Source organism: Schistocerca nitens, chromosome 6, assembly GCF_023898315.1.
Source record: "Schistocerca nitens isolate TAMUIC-IGC-003100 chromosome 6, iqSchNite1.1, whole genome shotgun sequence".
Lineage (NCBI taxonomy): Eukaryota > Metazoa > Arthropoda > Insecta > Orthoptera > Acrididae > Schistocerca > Schistocerca nitens.
The window spans coordinates 568,502,309-568,519,014 of record NC_064619.1 but is presented as its reverse complement, the minus strand read 5'-3'; the positions used below and the strand labels follow the sequence as shown (position 1 = coordinate 568,519,014).

Sequence of the window (16,706 nt, the reverse complement as noted above, 5' to 3'; positions counted from 1 at the left end):
TAAAAACAGAAGGAAATTTTACAAAATTGCTGTTGAAGAGGGGGTTGTTTTCCCCAGAAAGAGCTTCAAATGACCGATGTCATCTCACTGACACTGATAAACTCAAGGACACAATCGGCTGAGCACGTGTCATCTGTTAAAAGGGAAGAGATATTAGACGACAGCTGTAAACAGGTGCGTAGCGGATTAAAATAGGGGCACTGAAGTAAAAGGTGTCTCGCTGTCCATGGTTGAGAGCAGTGGGGACAATGCGGGGGAGGATTGCCACTTAAAAGATGTCAATGGCTAAAAAGACAGTGCCCAATCCGGAGTTAAAATTACCTCCTCCTGATGATGAGACCGGGAGGAAGAGGTCCGAGCACAGGGAAGAGGTTTCATGTCCCATAACACAGAATGTGTGTGCCATAAAGGAGCAACACGACAACATAAAACACTCTGAGGATCAGCAAAGGGAACCATGCAAACAGCGGGCTGAGCAAGAGAGACTGCATCCTTTGCTGCTATAACGGCTGCCTCATTTCCGCAGATACCAACATGCCCTGGGATCCAGAGGAATGACACAAAGATGCACCCCCCCCCCCCCCCCACCTCACCCCAAGTGGAGCATGTGGAGGCGGTCCTCAATTTGGTGGTGGACCAGAGGGTGGACGGGATAAAAAGCTTGGAGGTTGAGAAGACAGCAGAGTGAATCCGAGCATATAATATACTGCACCCACTTATGGCGATGGATGTATTGCACAGCCTGGAGAACAGCGTAAAGCTCCATAGTAAAAACTGAACACTGGTCGGGAATCCGAAATCTAATAGGGGTGTTGCCAACAATATAGGCACTCCTAACACCAAAGGCGGTCTTTGGGCCATCAGTGTAAATAAATGCGGCATCCTCCATATGTGCACATAGAGCAGAAAATGCCCGATGATAAACTATAGGGGGAAGGGTGGGGGGGAGGGGGGTACTATCCTCGGGAATATGACAAAGATCATGGAGAAGGCAGGTCTGGGAGCGAAGCCAAGGTGTCGCTATACCCCCATTTGTCAAGAGAATTGTAGAAAATTGGAAGGAGAAGGAATGTAGCAGTTGACGGAAGTGGACTCCCAGTGGTAGTACAGAGGAAGGGCAGCCTGCATACCCTAAATCCAAGGATGTGTCAAAAAGAAGGGCATGGGTCGGATGAGCAGGTATGGAAGACAGATGACTAGTGTAAAAACTCAGACGGACGGCTCATTGATTGGACAGTGGAGGTTCAGCAGTCTCAGTGTAAAGGTTCTTCCAAGGGTCTGGTGTAAAAATCTCCAGACGCTAAACACAATCCATGGTGGTGGACAGCGTCTAGACACTGAAGAATAGACAGCCACGTAGAGGAGTAAACTATGCTTCCATAGCCCAATTTCGAGCACATTGAGTGCGATATAGGTGGAGAAGGACCACTTGGTCCACTCCCCAGGAGGTACCACTCAGAACACGGAGGATGTTGAGGGATTGCAGACAGTGAGCCGAAAGATATGAAACGTGGGAAGACCAGCACAGTTTTCTGTAAATCTGTAAGTCCCAAGAATTTGGTGACGTCCGCGAACGGAAGGTCAATAGGTCCTAGATGTAGGGAAGGCAGACAGAGCTCCATATGACGCCAAAAATTTACACAGATGGTCTTACTGGGAGAAAATCTGAAGCTGGTTTCGATGCTCCATGAGAGGAGGCGATCAAGACATCCTTATAGATGCCGCTCAAGAATACTGGTCCATTGAGAACTATAGTAGATTGCAAAATCGTCAACAAAGAAGGAGCCTGAGACATCAGGAAGGAGACAATCCATAATCAGATCTATTGTGGTGGCAAGCAGTACAACACTTAGCACAGAGCCCTGCGGCATCCCATTTTCTTGGGAGAAAGTACAGGATAGAGTAGTGTTCACCCGCACCTTAAATGTGTGCTCTGTCATAAATTCATGGATGAAAAGGGGTAGCCGACTGCGAAAGCCCCAAGAGAACAGTGTGCAGAGGATGCCTCTCCTCCAATCATCAGGTATCATATGCCCTCTCCAGATCGAAAAATATTGCTAGCATTTGGTGTTTCCTGAGAAAATTGTTCACGATATAAGTTGAGAGAGCAACAAGATTGTCAACTATGGAACAATGCTTTCGGAAACCGCATTGGGTAGGTGTTAAAAGGTTTTGGAACTCCAGCCACCAGCCTAAATGGCAATTTAAAATGCACTCCAAATCCTTACATACACTACTCGTGAGAAAGTTGTGACAGGGTCCTCTAAAGTATCTTGTGCAACAGTTAGCATACAGATCAGGGAGAAAATAGACTTGTCGGATAACCGTTGAATTCAACTCCAAACTACAGATGAAGGGGTGAAGGTGTTAAAGGAGCTGGTAGCGAAGTCCCAGCTTGACTTACTGCTATCATGTATGATGCGACGGCAGCACACACCTAACTGCTTACAGTGGATATAGTTGGCTAATGTAGGATGATGGTGGAAAATGCAAAGGGCATGTTTCCGCTCACGTATTGAGCCACGGCACGCCTTGTTCCACTAAGGAACTGGGAGGTGACGGGGCAAAGGGGAGGTGTGAGGTATTGAACATTCCGCAGCTGTGAGAGTAACTTCCACAACATGAGTGACCTGATCATCGATGTTAGGAAACTGACAGTCATCAAATGTTGCTAGAGAGGAGAAAAATGTCCAATCAGCTTGGGGAAACTGCCGGCGTCTTGGGCGCATAGATGGCAGTTGTGACTGTAATGGAAGGACCTAGGGAAAATGGTCACTCGAGAGTGTACCAGCAAGAGCAAACCATTGAAAACGACAAGCTAGCTGAACAGTAATGGCCGATAGGTCCAAATGAGAGTAGGTTGATGTGGAGGCAGACAAAAATGTAGGTTCCCCAGGGCTGAGGCAAACAAGATCCGCTTGGTGGAAGAGGTCAATCAATAGGGAGCCTCTCAGACACGGACAAGGAGATCCCCAAAGCAGGTGATGGGCATTGAAGTCCCCAACCAGCATATACGGGGATGATAGGTGATGAAGGTGATTAGCTCTTGCCATTGGTGTGGACGATGGAATGTATATGGTACTAACAGAGAAGGTGTATCCAGAAAGGGAAAGATGTACAGCGACAGCCTGGAAAGAACAGTATAAGGGGATTGGGTGATAATGGATAGTATCATGGAGAAGAATAGTAAGTGCCCCGTTTGGCGGAGTGCCATCAACAGAGGGGAGATCAAACCAGACTGACTGGAAATGAGGCAAGACAAAGAGATCATTGGACATAGCTTTGTTTCCTGAAGACAGATGACTGGGGAGTGGGATCGTGAGAGGATCGACAACTCATCCGGATTGGAGCAAATTCTGTGGACATTCCAATGAATAATTGACATAGGGTGGACAGAAAAGGGAAAAATCTCACCACAGTTGTCATCAACTCAATGACTGCCGAGAGCCAGCAGCTGACGGTGAGGAACGGCTTTCAGCCAGAGGCCAAAGATCCTGATCCATAGGCTGTTCGGGGGCAGCTCCTGCAGCCAGTGATCGGCTGGTTGATCGGCCACCAGCAGTGTGTCTCGGCGACACGGCTGAGGGTGACTACCACTGGGTGACGCTGTAGAAGAGCCATGCCGTGGCAGAGAAGCAGAGGAACTTTGTTTCTTATGAGCCCTCTTGGAAGCAGGATGTTGAGAAGAGGGAGAAGCTGATGGTTGTGAGGTCTGGGTATGTAAAAAATCTTAACAAGTAGGCTCTTTTTTTGGAAGTCCGGGCATCTGATTTTGGGGACCATGATTTAGCAGAAGCCGATGAAGGTTGAGCCTTAGAGTGAGCAGGTGATAGTGGGGAGGTTGAACGGGTGATCTTTGGGTTGGCCGATCTGACGACCATGGCACTAAAGGTGAGATCGAAAGTCCGTGTGGCTACCTCCTCAGTAGGTCAAGGAGAGGTGAGGACAGTGCTATATTTACCCGCTGGGAGCACAGTGGGCTTTCTACTGGCGAATAACTTATGAGCAGCAAAGGTAGACCTTTTCCTTCATTTGGATTTCCTGAATAATTCGTTCAGCTTTAAAAATAGGGCAATCTCTAGAGGAAGCAGTGTGGTCATCTATACAGTTGCTGCAACGAGGGGATGGAAGTGGACAATCACCCTCAAGGGTATCCCTGCCACAGGTGACACATTTGGCCTTATCGGAACATGACTGGTTGGTGTGATTAAACTGCTGACACCAACAGCAACACGTAAGGTTGGGGTTGAATTCTGTCAAACGTCAAGAAGAGAGTGTGGGTCTGTACCACTTCCGTTTCAACCCTTTTCATGACTCGATGCACAGCCATTACGACCTGATCAGCTGATCAACGCTTCATTGGTGCAGTAACAGCAACAGCTAAAAAATGTATGCCAAGAGGATACCGAAAAGAATATGTTCCAGGATGGAATGATGAAAGTGAAACACTGTACCAACACTTCCAGCAAAGTGGTGACCCAGAGATAGCTATGGAACTATTGTCCAGCTTGGACATGTCTCGGGGACAGAAATGGGCAGAAACAGTCGAAAATATGGACTTTACCCACTCCAGCAGGAAGAAAACTGGGAGGAAGTGCACCAGCATGCAGAAAAAATTCCGAAGTAACACCAGACCAAATTGCTTCCCACATCATTACTACCTCAAGAGTGCCTCCCGACAAGAAACATACAAGACATATCAGATGACAGCTTCGTGACCTGAAAAAGGAGGCATCTCCCTCATCTAAGTATACCCATCCCTTCACAGTTACAAACATTGACTCTGGACTGAAGGACCTCAGACCTCTTAAGGCGCCTGGATTCAATGGTAGCCATCCAGCATTCCTGATCCATATGGGAGGAAAAGCTAAGAAATGGCTGGCAGAATTCTTCACTGACATCCTGCTGACTGGTCAACTTCCATTGGAGTTTAAAAGGGTGAAGATAATATCTGTTCTGAAACCTGGCAAACCCAGCAATATGGTAGAAAGCTATCGCCCCACTGCCCTACTTAGCTGCTGCTACAAGCTTTTTGAAAGGCTTGTATATAACAGAATAAGCAGTGCTATCCTAGAGAACGTTCCAGTTGATCAGGCAGGCTTCAGACCAGGGCATAGCTGCTTCAACAAAGTATTGTCTCTCACATCATTCTTAGAGTCAGGATACCAAATGAAGCAGAAAACATCTGTGGCGTTTGTTGATCTAACTGCCACCTTCGACAATGTGTGGAGGGAAGGCCTTATCTACAAATTTCTCCACATAATCCCTGCAGAACAATGGCTCGACTGATTAACAGCACGCTAAGCGATCAGCAGTTTCAGGTTATCACTGGAAGCAACATAAGTAAGGAGAAATAGCTGAACAACGGTTTGCCTCAAGGATCAGTTCTCTCACCATTACTGTTCAACCTGTATCTATCTGATCTACCTGACACTTCATCCAGAAAATACTGGTGTGCCGATGACCTGGCTCTAGCCATAAAACACCAGGAAATGAAGACAACAGAAGAGATTCTAACCAACGAACTGTCTGCGTTAGATAATTACTTCAAAATCTGGAGACTCCAAAACCCAGTGTGAGTAAAACAGAAGTGTGTTGCTTCCATCTAAATAATCGGTTGGCAAACATAAAACTGGAAGCAAGTTTCAGAGGCAGAATTCTTCATCCGCTATAGGTTGTGGTTGGCTTTTCCTTATTTTGCATTCTGATTTACAATATTTATGGTTAAAATCTCTATAGAACCTGGCACTGATTATATCAGACCCTGGAGTCTGTGAATGTCAGTGCTGTTCAAGATTTCCTCATACAATAAAGGCAAGTTCATCTGTGGTAACTGTGCAAGGGCTGTTCAAAAAGTAAACTGACTTTTCAAATTGCACGCGCCTTTTTTGTTATGTTGGTACACATGGCCCGAACATATGTTCACATTTTCAAGTGTGCAGCATACTTCGTTTGTTTCTGACAGATAGAAAAGTTGGACTTGTTTTAGTGTACGTGATGATTTTCGGTTATTATAAAGAATGGAGCAAAGAATTTGCATCAAATATTGTGTGAAAAATGGAATCAAGTGCTCTAAAACACTTGAAATGTTGATGGTGGCATATGGTGAGTCTGCTCTACATAAAAAAAAAGTCTGCAAGTGGTACAAGCTCTTGCAAGATGGCCGAGAAGATGCCAATGACGAACCTCGCTCCGGACGCCCCAGCACATCAACAACAGATGATAACGTCAAAACTGTGAAGAAAAGTGCTTTGGAAAATTGTCACATTATTGTACGAGAAGCTGCTGAGGATGTTGGCATATCGGTCAGTTTGTGTCATACAATTTTTTCGGGTGTTTTGGGCACGAGATGTGTGTCGGTGAAGTTTGTTCCAAAACTTCTCAATTTTGATCAGAGCTCCTAAGTGACACCAATGATGATCCTGATTTGCTCAAAAGGGTCATAACTGGTGATGAAACATGGGTTTACAGTTATGATGTCGAAAACAAAGCCCAGTCATCCCAATGGAAGCATCCCGGAGAACCAAGACCAAAAAATGCCGCCAATTTCGATCACATGTCAAAGGTTTGCTCACTGATTTTCTCAGTTACCGTAGCGTACTGCATTACAAACTTTTGCCTCAAGGTCATGTGGTCAACAAGGAGTATTACCTTGACATTATGCACCGTTTGCGAGAAGCAATATGCAAAAAGCATCAGGAATTGTGAAAAAACAATTCATGGCTTTTGCATCACGACAATGCACCTGCTCATTCATCATTGTTTGTGAGAAATTTTTTGGCCAAAAACAACACAACAATCATGCCTCAGCCACCACATTCACTGGATTTGGCCCCCTATAACTTTCCTGTTCCCAAAACTGAAGAGATCTATGAAAGGAGGAAGGTTTTCAGTGATTGTGGAAATAAAAACTGCACTGTTGGAAGTACTCAAGGCTGTACCAAAAAGTGATACAAAAGTATTTTGAGGATTTGGAGAAGCGTTGGCACAAATGTATCGTATCTGAGGGAGATGACTTTGAAGGGGACAGCATGAATATTGGTGAATAAATGAATATTGGTGAATAAATAAACATTTTTTCATAAAAATATAAAGTCACCTTACTTTTTGAACACACCTCTTAACACATCCACCAATGAGCCAAAACATAATCACCATTGTTAAGTAAAGATGAATGGGGAATCATTCTAACAGTGATATGAGCAGTAAATGGAGAAATCTACTGACATAAGCAACCTTAACAAAGAGCAGATTGTTACAGTTCAGCTCCTGAAAACGAGCATCTGGAAAAAGCAATCCTTGTTTGCTGCTCACTTATGTTACTGTCACGAGTACCTATGGATAGTGGTTGGAGGACAGTGAAACCAAGAGCAAGTGACAAAATGCCAGGCATCGACACCTCATCATAGAATGTGGCGGTCAGAGGCTTGTCTATTCTGTGAAGCAGAATATATGATGATATATGGCAGTCCGGATGACAGAGTACAATGTTGGTGCAAACTCAAGGGTTTCGGAGGATACCGTTCAGCACATTTTGCTGAAAAGGAGGCTCTGCAGAAGCCAATCCCCTATGTTTTCTCACACTGATACAACAACATTGTAAATTATGATTTCTACAGTTACAGATCATTGAGATTGCACTGTGGATCAATGGAAACATGTTGCCTGGTCAGATGAATTGCATTTTTTGTTACAATAGGTTGATGGTGTCAGCATTATGTTATGGAGAAAATTCACCTGGTCTTCCATGGGGCCTGTTGTTGTAATCACAGGCACCATGACAGTTGTGGATTATGTGAACATTACTGTGGACCACCTACATCCCTTTCATGCTTGAGCATGAGGAGTATGATAGTGATGGCCACACTGATGTGCTGGAAACCAATTCACCTGTTGTGATCCGCTGGTGCACAACTAGGACACTACCGAGTGCCAACTCTGCTCTCACAAAACTCTAGCCCATAATTTGTGGAAACTGCACGATCTGGACATAGACGTCTGGTGCCACATTCGTCCAGAAACCCAACAAAGAACTCTTGAACTGAAGCCATACAGAACTGCTGCTGTATAGTGTTCCAAAGGTGGAATAACACACCATTAAGCAGATGGTCATAATGTTTTGGCTCATCAGAGTAGGTTAGTTAAATTCATATATTGAAAAATGCAACAGTTTCCACACCCCTCTACAGTTTAATATTAGCAAACAGAATCTGAATCCACAAAAGGAATATTTCAGAAAGGAAATTTGAAACTATATTAGAAAGTTTGTTATTTTTTAGCTATATGAGTCACTATCAAAAATTCAAAATGTATCAAACAAAAATAAAAACTGACTACAAATTAATGACTAGTAATCAGATTGAAAGAGTTTACTTATTTGACAATAACTGCTAACAGTGAGAGTTTTATAGATGTGATAATAGTGCTTACATTTTGACTTCTTCTTGTTCAAATGTTCATTATCAACTGTTCCAGACCGCCACTGAACTTTCTTCTTAGGCTTTGGTTTTCGGAGTCTTAGTCGAAGTGTAGGAACATCCTTAGAAAAGAATGCATAAATTACAGTGTGTCACTATTGGTAAAATTTTAGTTTAGCAAACTAATATTTGACACATGAAACAGGTATTTTTTCATGTCAGTATTATCAATTAGAGGTACTTGGCCATAGGAAACAAACACAGGGAACTTCATAACCAGTCAAACAATACTACAAAGATTAAATCTGTGACTTATTTTTAAAGACAAAATGATGAAATATTTTATATGTTGTACAAGAAAATCATTATAAGGGATATGTTAAGTAACGAAGTGACTGAGAAGAAACATTTGAATATATTCAAAAATGAAATTTAATGATAGTTTCTGTGTGCAGAATTTGTTATAACATAGTTAGTTAATTAAAAGCTTTAAGTAATTGTGCATCTAGACAGCACCAGCCAAGTTTGGTAGTACAGCTACAACTTGTTTCTTTTTTCATGGTTATTTCAAAACACAAAGTATATTTTCATTCTTTGTATAAAAAAAGAGGCTTGATGTAAGATTTCAAAGTATCTTCTAACAGTGTAGACAACATTCAGCTGGGGGTATTTATCTTCAGGTGTCTGCCACTTCACATTTTGTGACACTTCTGTGACTCTCTCCTGTGACTCAAACAAACCTGTGATCATTTCTATTGCCCTTCTCTGAATATGTCCAATATTTCGTGTTAGAGCCATGTGATGTGGATTTCACACACAGGAGGCACATTCTGGGATGGGTTACACCAGTGTTTTGTGAGAGGTCTTGTTTATATACTGACGGTATTTCCTCAGTATCCTACAATGAAAAGAAGCCTGCCACCCATTTTATACCTGACTAAGCCTGTGGGAACACTCAATTTCACATCACCACAAACTATTGCACCAAGGTATCTGTATGAGCTGTCATCTGTTCAACTGTCACTCACTGGTGTTGCAGCCGCAGAATACTTATTTTTATGCATTCATTTCTGAGCATTTAAAATAAGTTCCAATCTTTGCACCACTTTGAAATCTTATCAAGTTCTGGCTGAATATTTGATCAATTTTTTTCAAACAGTAGGTCATTACAGATAATGGCATCATCTGTGAAAAGTATGAGCTTACCATTATCATTGTCAGACAGATCAACATGAACAGCAAGTGTCTGAAGACATTTCCATTGGGCATGCCTAAAGCACTTATACTTCTGTGCATGACTCAGTATATTGCATCCTCCCTATCAAGAACTCCTTAGTCTAGTCACAAATTTCATTTGTTGCCCCCATATGATTGCATTTTTGTTAATAAGAATTGGTGTGATACAGAGTCAAATGCTTTTTATAAGTCAAGAAAGGCTGAATCTATTCAATTGCCTTGATTCATGCCTGTTATCATTAAAAAAAAGTTCAAGTTGGGAATGAATTGTTAATATACGCATTTCTTTGGATAGGCTTGTGCAAGATATTCTTGAAGTCATACTACAAATACAAATGTTGCACTCTTTTGGACTCAGGATATGAACGCTTTGTCTGGAGATTGCCCCAAAATATTATATCATATGATATTCCATAATGAAGGTAAGTAGATTATGCCAGCTAGTTTATGTTTATCAGACCTATGCAGGACAACATTCACAATGTAAACAAGGATTTGTTTAGGTGTTCCAGCAATTCTACGGTAAGCTTCTCCCAACTGAATTTAGTATCATGTTTCATTCCAAGAATTAAACCCTCAACCTCTTCTCTCTGCATATCGTCATATTTTGTGCATGGGTTGTGTGGAAACCATAGAAAAATTCTTTACTGGATACAGTGCATTTTTCCCCCCCATGTTTGAAGGCAATGTATTGGTTAGAAACCATTCACTAATGTCCATGAAACTTTCATTAATGGCTCTTTCTACAATTACATTCTCTCCCATATTTGTATCCTCTCAAAACTTAGCCTCCATCAATATTACTTTTGAAACATCATTAACATACACAAGACAATATAAGGGTCCTATGATGGAACTGTGTGGGACATTACACATAATCAATTCTCACTCAGAAGAAGACCTGACGCCTTCATACAGGATATTTTCCCATTAACATCTTTTATTTCTGTTAAATATGAGTTGAACTACTTTGCAGAATTTCCTGCAAAGCCATACTATTGTATTTACTTAAACAGTTGTTATGATTTACACATAATATATCAGCAGCCAGTAATTCATTATCTACAGATGCATGTACGTTTTTTCACACTGTATATGCAAATAGTCCTCTCTGAAACTGAAGAAACACATCAACACAAACTTAAGTTACTAAGTAAAAATACGTGATTAGGAAAGCTCCACTTTTTTTTAATACTGTGCTCTCTCTCTCTCTCTCTCTCTCTCTCTCTCTCTCTCTCTCTCTCTCTGTGTGTGTGTGTGTGTGTGTGTGTGTGTGTTTTTTTTTTAAGGGTTGGTGGCAGAGTGATGAGTGGTACTTAGACACATAAGAGAAAACAGTATTCACTAGTTTGTGAGCTCTGGCTCTTTTTTCTAGTGAAAGTACACACATTCACACACTACCACATAGGCACCCGATAGAGGTGGGGTGGGAATAGGAAACGATGCACGACGCAAGTAAGGGGGTAGTGGGATAGTGTGAAGGCAGGTCTGTCGACAGAAGACTCAGCAGCTGCATGACAAGGTGAAAAATGTTCAGAAGGTAGAGAATATATGAGAAATAAAAGAGGGGAGGGCGGAAAGGAGAGGAAGATGGAGATGAGCGAGACAGGAGGAGGAGAGAAAGAAAGAAGGGCGAAAGAGAGGGAGAGGGGGAGAGGGGGAGAGGGGGAGAGGGGGAGAGGGGGAGGGGGGGAGGGGGGGAGGGAGGGAGGGAGGGAGGGAGGGAGGGAGGGAGGGAGGGAGAGAGGGAGAGAGAGAGAGAGATGAGGCAATTGGGGACGGGGGGATATTTTGGAAGAAACCAGTATACAATGTGGTTGGGGGAGTAAGTGGTGTGGACAGTGAAAGAAGAGAGAAGGGGAAAGGTAAGGCAAGGCAGTGGGAAACAGGTTAGTGAAGGTTTAGGCCCAGGAGATTATGAGAGTACAGGATATGCAGGAGAGAGAATTCCCACCTCCATAGTTCAGAGAAGCTCTTGCTGGAAGGGAGTATCCAGTTGACTCCTATAATGAAGCAGCTGTTGAAGTCATTTGTGTTGTGGTGTACAGGACATTCGACAACTGGATGGTCAAGTTTGCTGGTTTGCCCCAGTTTGGTGGTAGCCATTCATGCGAGTAGACAGTTGGCTGCTTGTCATTCTCCACATAGAATGTTGTACAGTAATTGAAGCATAGCTGATATATAACATGGCTGCTTTCGCACATGGTCCTGTCATTTATTGGACAGGAAATGCCTGTGTCTGGACTGCAGCTGGAGGTGGTGCATGGTTGTATGGGACAGTCTTGCACCACAAGGGAATGATCCATGGGGTTCAGTATTTGGAGCAGCATTGAAATAGGGATGAACACGGATATTCTGTATGTTCGAAGGGTGGCGGAACACTGCCTTGAGTGATGTGGGTAGAATTTTGGGCAGGATATCTCTCATCTTAAGGCACGATGGATGGTAGTTGAAGCCCTGATAAAGGATATGGCTGAGCTTTTCAAGGCCAAGGTGATACTGGGTGACCAGAGGAATGATGGTTGGTGAGTGGTTAATAGGTTTACTTATGTCAGTCAAGGAGGTAGCATGGGAGGTCTGGTTATGGATGAGCTTGATAGGATATTGTCTGTCACTAAAGGTTCTCGTAAGGTTACTGGTACATTTTGACAACTCCTGTTTTCCACTGTAGATGCAGTGCCCACAGGGAGTGGGTCCACTTGATATGAACAGACATATTTATGGAGCCAAGCCATCTGAGAAGTGGCAATACACATCGAAGATGATTCACTGAGTCGAGAAGTACCAGATAAAACAGATTTGGGAGTAGATGTTGAGGTTATGGAAGATAGAGAAAAGGATGTCCTTGTCATGTGTCCACACCATGAAAATGTCATAAATGAATCTGAAACACACAAGAGATTTTTAGGTGTTGACTGGATTGGAAGGAATCCTCCAAATGGCCCATAAGTAAGTTGGCACAGAATGGTACCGAGCTAGTACCCATGGTAGAATCATGGATTTGTTTATAGATTTGGCCTTTGGAAGTGAAATAATTGTGGGTCAGTACGGGGTTGACTAAGAGGATACAGACGATAGTTTGGAGGTGTTGGTCAACAAAGGCAGAGGTTTATTCTGTGGGAGCAATGTACACAGCCAAAATGGGGTGACGAGCAGACACACCTGTGGCATTGGGTTTGTGGAGGTTGAGGACTAGGTAGAGGATTGGAGTGCAGAGTTTTCTGGTGTAAGGAGGAAACTGGCTTCATGTGCCACACTTTGAAATTGACTTAAGGCTTTAAAAGCTACTGGGGGTTATACTGGACATCAGGGATGGGATCATGGTTGTATGTTATGTAAGCAGATGCAGCTTTGTCCCAGAAAATACTTTTTAGTGCAGCTGCTTAATGAGTAGGAGACAAGTTTGAATCCTCTCCTTGGTAAAAATTTTCGTTTTTCACTTCAGTCTGCATATATACATCACAGATTTCGAGACTTGAAAAAGTATCTGGAACCATATAGTTTCATTTGATTAAAGCACCGGTGCCCGAGTTTCAGGCAGGATCCTTGTTTCATTCAATGTTGAGGTATTTTTCCAATACAGATGCAGAGCCTCTGCAATGCAGTTCAAGTTTAAGGTGAATACCAAGTGGGCTGAGGCGTGAATGAGAATTTGGATTGAGGAGGGAGGAGTGGTAGGGCAGTTCGTGCAGTTGTGCAAAGCTACTGTGTCAGGATGGCACAGAGGTTAGTGCATCTGCCTAGTGAGCAAGAGACCCGGGTTTGAATCCTGGCCTTAGTACAAATTTTCATTCGTTGCTTCAATCTGTATATATACATCACAGATGTCTGAGACTTGGAAAGGTTTCAGGAACTAGATAGCTTCATTTGATTACTGTCTGTAAGGCAACCATAAGAGGGAGCTAACTCATTAAATATGGGTTAATCCGATACGATCGATGCGGAGGCAACATACAATGGTGGATTCTGTTCAAAAAGACAGGAAGGAAGACCACCATGCAGCCATAGTCTCCTACATAGTGTGGAGTTTATTAGAGCAAGTACTACGACTAATGGCAGAGATAAGATTGTGAATAGCAGATATCATAGGGCGACACGAGTAACACTGATTAATAGCCAGGAAACTGCTCAATTAAGTCACTAAAAATTGGAACACATTTGGGAGCAGTGTGTTTAATAAACTAGAGGGCTCTATTAATGGCTATCAGCTCTGTCATAAACCACTATATATTCCCAGCAACAAATGATTTTTCCTGACTGAGGCATGATGTAAAAGCATATCCCACTCCTGAAGAACTAATGGCCTGACCAAGCAGAATACAACCTGGCAACATGGCCTGCAGCCTAGAACCAAGGAGGCCAAGCTGCATCGCTGAAATACCCGTTATCGCATCGTGTCAATCACGCATTGGGCTGTTATTATGCAGTGGACCAGTAGCCATTGCACTCACCAATTGTGCGTACTGCATGTGATTTTAAATGTTGCAGTCTCACACTGATGGTTGAGACAGGAGACAGATTTGCCACATCAGTGAGAGCACAGTGCACACAGTGGAGATTGTGCAATCAGAAAAACCTTACAGAAGAGGTGAAGAAGTACAACTTCTTTTCCCTAATATTTTAATCTTCACATATGCTACATATTACATGAAATATACTGAATTAAAGTACAGTACTAAATACTGGAAATTAATTATTGCATATTATAACATAGCTTACAGCAAGTATACATGTAACACAGCAATCAAAATGAGGAACAATACACTGGATATAAAAACAGAAAGAAGTGTCACCATTGTTGAAATCTAACTTTGTGTAAAGCAACTACGTGTCTCGTTTAAGAAAAAATTAATTTTCTAGCCCCTCCCCCTCCCATTGCATTGCTGACACCTAAATGAATCATTTCATTTCTTGTTTCTAACAACTGAAAAGATATTATTGAAAACTATAGTTCCATAGCACAATTTTATGAGAAATATCTATAGTAAAATTTTGCCAACACTCCAAAAACTGTTGTAAACTTAGCATTTCATGTCACTAAAGAGTTTACTTACCAAATTATGTATGGATAACAAAATAGTAGAAATTTTTTATACAGTTTCACACAGTTGTTGCTCGATTCTCTTTCCTTTAAAGGTGTTCCGCTACTCAAATGTGCTACAGCTAGTAGTCTACAAAAGTTCCCTTTACTGAAAGTGTGAATATTCCTCAGCATTTAATTATCTAATGAGATACTAGAGAGTATATCTCTGTGGCTATGACAAGCTCTGAAAGTTCAGTGTTGACATGGCTCAAATACTATCTTTTTAGTTATTTTGTAGAAAAACATTCCAAATTTCAGTGCACACTTGCTTTACTGTCTTGCAAACAACAGAATGTTTTATTTGAAACAAAAATATTCTTACTACTGTCCTGTCTGCAGCTGTCAAGTACATGAAAAGATAGCATTTGATAAAATAGAAAATAAAAACTGGTGAGAGGGATTTACATAGATTTCACAGAATGAATGTCAAATACTAAGAGTACTACATAATAAAATGAAGTTCATATCTGACTGGGAACAGCAGTATAACAACAATATTATACATTCAAAACACTCTTGTGATATAGGAAAATACTTGAAAAATCTACCTCAATGAGACTAATTCAATACACATGTGATACTTTCCCCTTAGCTTTCTCTCTTCATATCAGTGTCACCTTCTTTAGTTCATAGCTACCATTTCTTAGGGCTACTACAACGAGTTGATCTTCATCTGAGCTACCCATTTCTACACAAAATTTGTTACTTATCACAAAAATATTAAAAAAAACTCATATTATTCAAACAGACTAGATCGCTCGCACAAAGAAATTTCATCCTGCTTGATGTTGCCAAATCATTTAACACCACGACAATTGTGCTACACATGCAAGCCACTTAATGGTGTTTCGACCACTTTCACAGTGTGATAGCTGACACAGCAATGGCACGTTGCCACCACCAGCCACTCTTATTTGTGTGGCTTCCCTTGCCGCTGAATGAGATGGCCATCCACTGTGGTCTGAGCCATGCCACCAGGCCACGTTCTGTTCGTCAGGCCTTAACAAGGTCACGAGCATGACTGAAACCTAAGGTCCTTGAAATAGATCAGTCCTAATTTGTGGTCCGATTAGTAACCAAGGAGAACTGCACATGAATATATTCTAAGGAAGATAGACAGAGGTCCTGGCAGTGTGTCTTGAGGCGAATTTCAACTGAAAATCACCCTAGAGTGAGTGTTAGGGACTCAACAACCCTGACAAAACAAGAATTTGATAAGTCAGATGAGTATGTACTTGTCATACAGTGATTGCGTAAGTAGGGAAGAGCTGATACCATTAGAAACGGAGAGGAAATGTCCCCACTTTGGCAAGGAGAATGTTCTACAGAACTAATCCAGAAGTTGCCAGTGCTCAGTTTTACCCCAAGATGGTATACTGGGTCCAATAATTTCAGTGAAGAGGATGCCTTGAGCTATAAACTAGGCAATAAAAGTCCAGTTGGGTCGAGACCAGGGCGGGTAAACATGAAGTAGAGTAGTGTCATCTGCACCCCAAAAAGGTATGGGCACGGAAGATCAGTGTGTTCAGCTTTCTTGTGCATTTAGTCTTTAGTTGATGAGTACATGGCAGCCATGTTAACTTCTTATCACGGATGAATTCAAACAACTAGGTCTGTGCTATAACGTCCAAGTACTGGGTACTCAAGTACAGTTCTAAGTTGGAATGAATAGTAGTTATGACGACAGAAATGCATGACTCGCATTTTTGTGGAAGAAAATTTACAGGTATAGAAAATAGAGACTGTTAGCATGGCTCGACGGAAACAGTGCTCAGTCATTGCTACAAACTGGAAGCTATTCTAAATGCAGAATGCAGAAATCATAGACACAAAGTGCAGGGGTAACCACTGGTGATAAGGAATAGTGTAACACTCAGCACTGAGCTGTGAGGGATGCCACTCTCTCACGTGGTGTCGTACATTATTGTTGTATCAGGCAGGACACATTCCCAGGGTGGCAGTAAATCATG

The 16,706-nt window shown here is 42.2% G+C and overlaps 1 protein-coding gene across 1 annotated transcript in view; it reads right to left on the bottom strand.

Annotated features, from left to right (window-relative positions):
• Window positions 1-16,706, bottom strand: part of LOC126262977 (E3 ubiquitin-protein ligase PPP1R11) — a 64,971-nt gene that overhangs the window by 26,719 nt on the left and 21,546 nt on the right. Inside the window, exon 2 of the mRNA XM_049959928.1 lies at window positions 8,431-8,539. Coding sequence (XP_049815885.1) covers window positions 8,431-8,539 — 109 coding nt within the window. The remainder of the gene's footprint in view (window positions 1-8,430; window positions 8,540-16,706) is intronic.